This window comes from Montipora capricornis, chromosome 6 (assembly GCF_036669925.1).
Source record: "Montipora capricornis isolate CH-2021 chromosome 6, ASM3666992v2, whole genome shotgun sequence".
NCBI lineage: Eukaryota > Metazoa > Cnidaria > Anthozoa > Scleractinia > Acroporidae > Montipora > Montipora capricornis.
Window position 1 is genome coordinate 52,922,379 of NC_090888.1, and position 2,674 is coordinate 52,925,052.

General features: G+C 37.7%; 1 protein-coding gene across 1 annotated transcript; it reads right to left on the minus strand.

The window, feature by feature from the left end:
• Positions 1-232: 232 nt before the first annotated feature.
• LOC138054123 (melanocortin receptor 5-like) lies at positions 233-1,150 on the minus strand. Its single transcript, XM_068900621.1, has one exon. The coding sequence runs from the start codon at positions 1,148-1,150 to the stop codon at positions 233-235; it is 918 nt and encodes a 305-aa protein (XP_068756722.1).
• Positions 1,151-2,674: the final 1,524 nt, after the last annotated feature.

Sequence of the window (2,674 nt, forward strand, 5' to 3'; positions counted from 1 at the left end):
AATGTACATTCTCTAAAGACGACTTTTCTAACGTTCGCTGCTTTTAGAAGAAATGGGAGCAGGAAAAAGTACCGTTTAAACATGCTTTTAAAAAACCATAACTATGATCTCAGTTATAGACTAGAGATGACATAAAACCAAGTATCTGTTAGAAATATATAAATAAACTTACGTGTGGCAAGAAGACAGTCACGTTACAAAAATTCGCCTTTAACTTTTCGCGTAGTGAGATTTACTCAGTTTCATTTCCTGAGACTTGCACTACACTTCTAAATACAAATTTTCTTATTTCTTCCTGTCGCCAGCAATAAATCAGTGGATTAAGAACAGAGTTTATCATCAAAAAAGTGCGTATAATTACGGTCATTGAATCTATTCTCGGTAAAAAGCGAACAGCTAACAGAACAAGGTAAACAAATACTGGAAACACACATAGTCCAACAGCACCGACCACTAATACTGTTGTCTTCAATGCTTTATTCTCCTCAAGGAATTTTTCTACTTGTTCTTGCGGTAGCTGCTGAGCCTTGATCCTCTTTTGGTGCCGACGTGTTTCCAAGTAAAGGATTATGTAAGAACAAGAAACGAAAACAACACAAGCAAAAAAGATATGTGAGACAGAAATATAATACAGAGCGCTCCTTCCGTCGATTAGGCGAAGAGGTATCCCAAAAGAACTGCTATAAGCCCAGCAAAAAAAGACACCCATCTTAATGTTTCGTGTTGTCACAATGTAGGGGTACCAAAACGGATATTTGATTGCTATCAGTTTCTCGCCAACAACCATCATGAGATGAAGAGCCGATGAATACGACAGCACGATAATGCTAAGCCCGTTAATTGCCGAGAAGACATCAGCGATGTCGCTTCTAAGGAGGAAGAGTGTCTGCCACAGTATAAAGGAAGGCTGCGTGCTGAGACCTGTTAACACATCAGTGACGGCTAAACACGCCAACATGATGTTCGAGTTGTTCTGAAGCCTCGGTTTTCTTTTTATCGCCATCATCACCAACACGTTCAATCCAATTGTGAATGGACAGGCGATAACGTTAATGATGATGGCTAAGGATACAATAACCACGCTGAAGACATCTTTTGCTTCGCCTTTCATTGTAACGTTTGTCAAGTTTGAATCAGTGAGGTTTGCCATGTTGCGTTACAAAGAAAAGGAAAAATGATTTCTTTTAGCGGACAGGTGGTTCTTATTTATTGCCTTCTTTACCAGCTTAACAACGTGAGAAAGCAAATGTTTTGTGGGTTGATTTTTCTCACATGTTGGAGAGTCAATCAGTGAACATTATGATGTCGCAAAAGTAAAGATAAGAGTCTTAAAACTGATGTCTTTGTTAACTGATTAATTTTAACAGTTGTACTGTCGCGGAAACCCGCGGTTGGGCAAAAAAAGACAGGAAATCTTCACTTGAATTAACGGATACTTAATTGACATGAAAATGAAAGGTTTTTTCTAACAATGGGGTTAGGATCCAAACTTCAGGTAGCTGAAAGCTTTCTTATGAAGGCGGGTTAATTTATTGTTAAAGTCTTGTCACATGAAATCATAATTTCGTTGTTTTCAGTAGGTCGATAAATAATGCTTCAAAACGCTACGAGACAGTTAACTCTCTCTGATTTAAAGTTACTTTCGCGAGAGGCCGATGTTGGAAAAAGAAAGTCAGGAAATTTTTATTTGAATTAACGGATACTTGACCGACCAAAAAAATTCATGGGAGGTTTGTTTTTAAACATGAATGGGGTTACCCTCGAAACGTCAGCTCAACTGCTTTGTTACGGCGGTTAATTTACATTTACTGATCAACTCGTCCTATAAAACCATTACGTTATTCAATGTTTCCGTTGATTATTATTCAAGTTAATTTCGTGAAAATCCGATGTTGGAAATGCAAAGGCACAAAATCTTTACTTGAAGTGATGCTCATTTACTTGACATGAAAATGAAGTGTTTCCAATAATTGACGCACGCTCGAAACGTCGTCTTAAATCTTTTTCAAGGTGGTTAATTTACCTTTATTACGCCTTGTAAAAAAGAACAATTTTTCTTTGTTTCCATTTGTTCGATTGATGTTGCTAAAAAACACTATGAAACGCAAAACAGGAGAAAATAAAAAAATACTTTATACTTGATAAGGCTTGGTAAGTCTCGAGTTTATCTTTGTCAGCGTAGGTGTTCTACAAATCGCGGAGCAAATGGGAGATTGTTTGAGTCACTCAAGGCGGCAGCAACTGACAGAATGTGTAAAATAACTTCATGATTGGAAATGTAGAAACATTCCTTTTGTAGTAGCTCTTAGGTGCTGGGCTGAAATATGGTTCATTTTTAAAGCAAATCGATTCAATAGCGCTTTAAGGATACAATAAGCCAAACGGCAACACCGAAGACTGAATAGGTACCTACTCTTTGGAGTGGTCGTCGTGGGGTTCGATCATGACGACGGAGTTCGGCTATAAGCCACTTACGGAAATTTTTAAAATTTGACTCAGAGTACAAGTTTTCAGCTTCAAACTTGCATATAACCCCGAGTACCGACCCTCGCTAACCGCATCCCAAGCTAGAGTAAATTAGAATTTACTTACAAAGGTGGTATTATATTCGAAAAAACAAAATGAAAAGATATAAAGACGTTATCAATACGAAGACTTGGGATAGTTTCGTTGA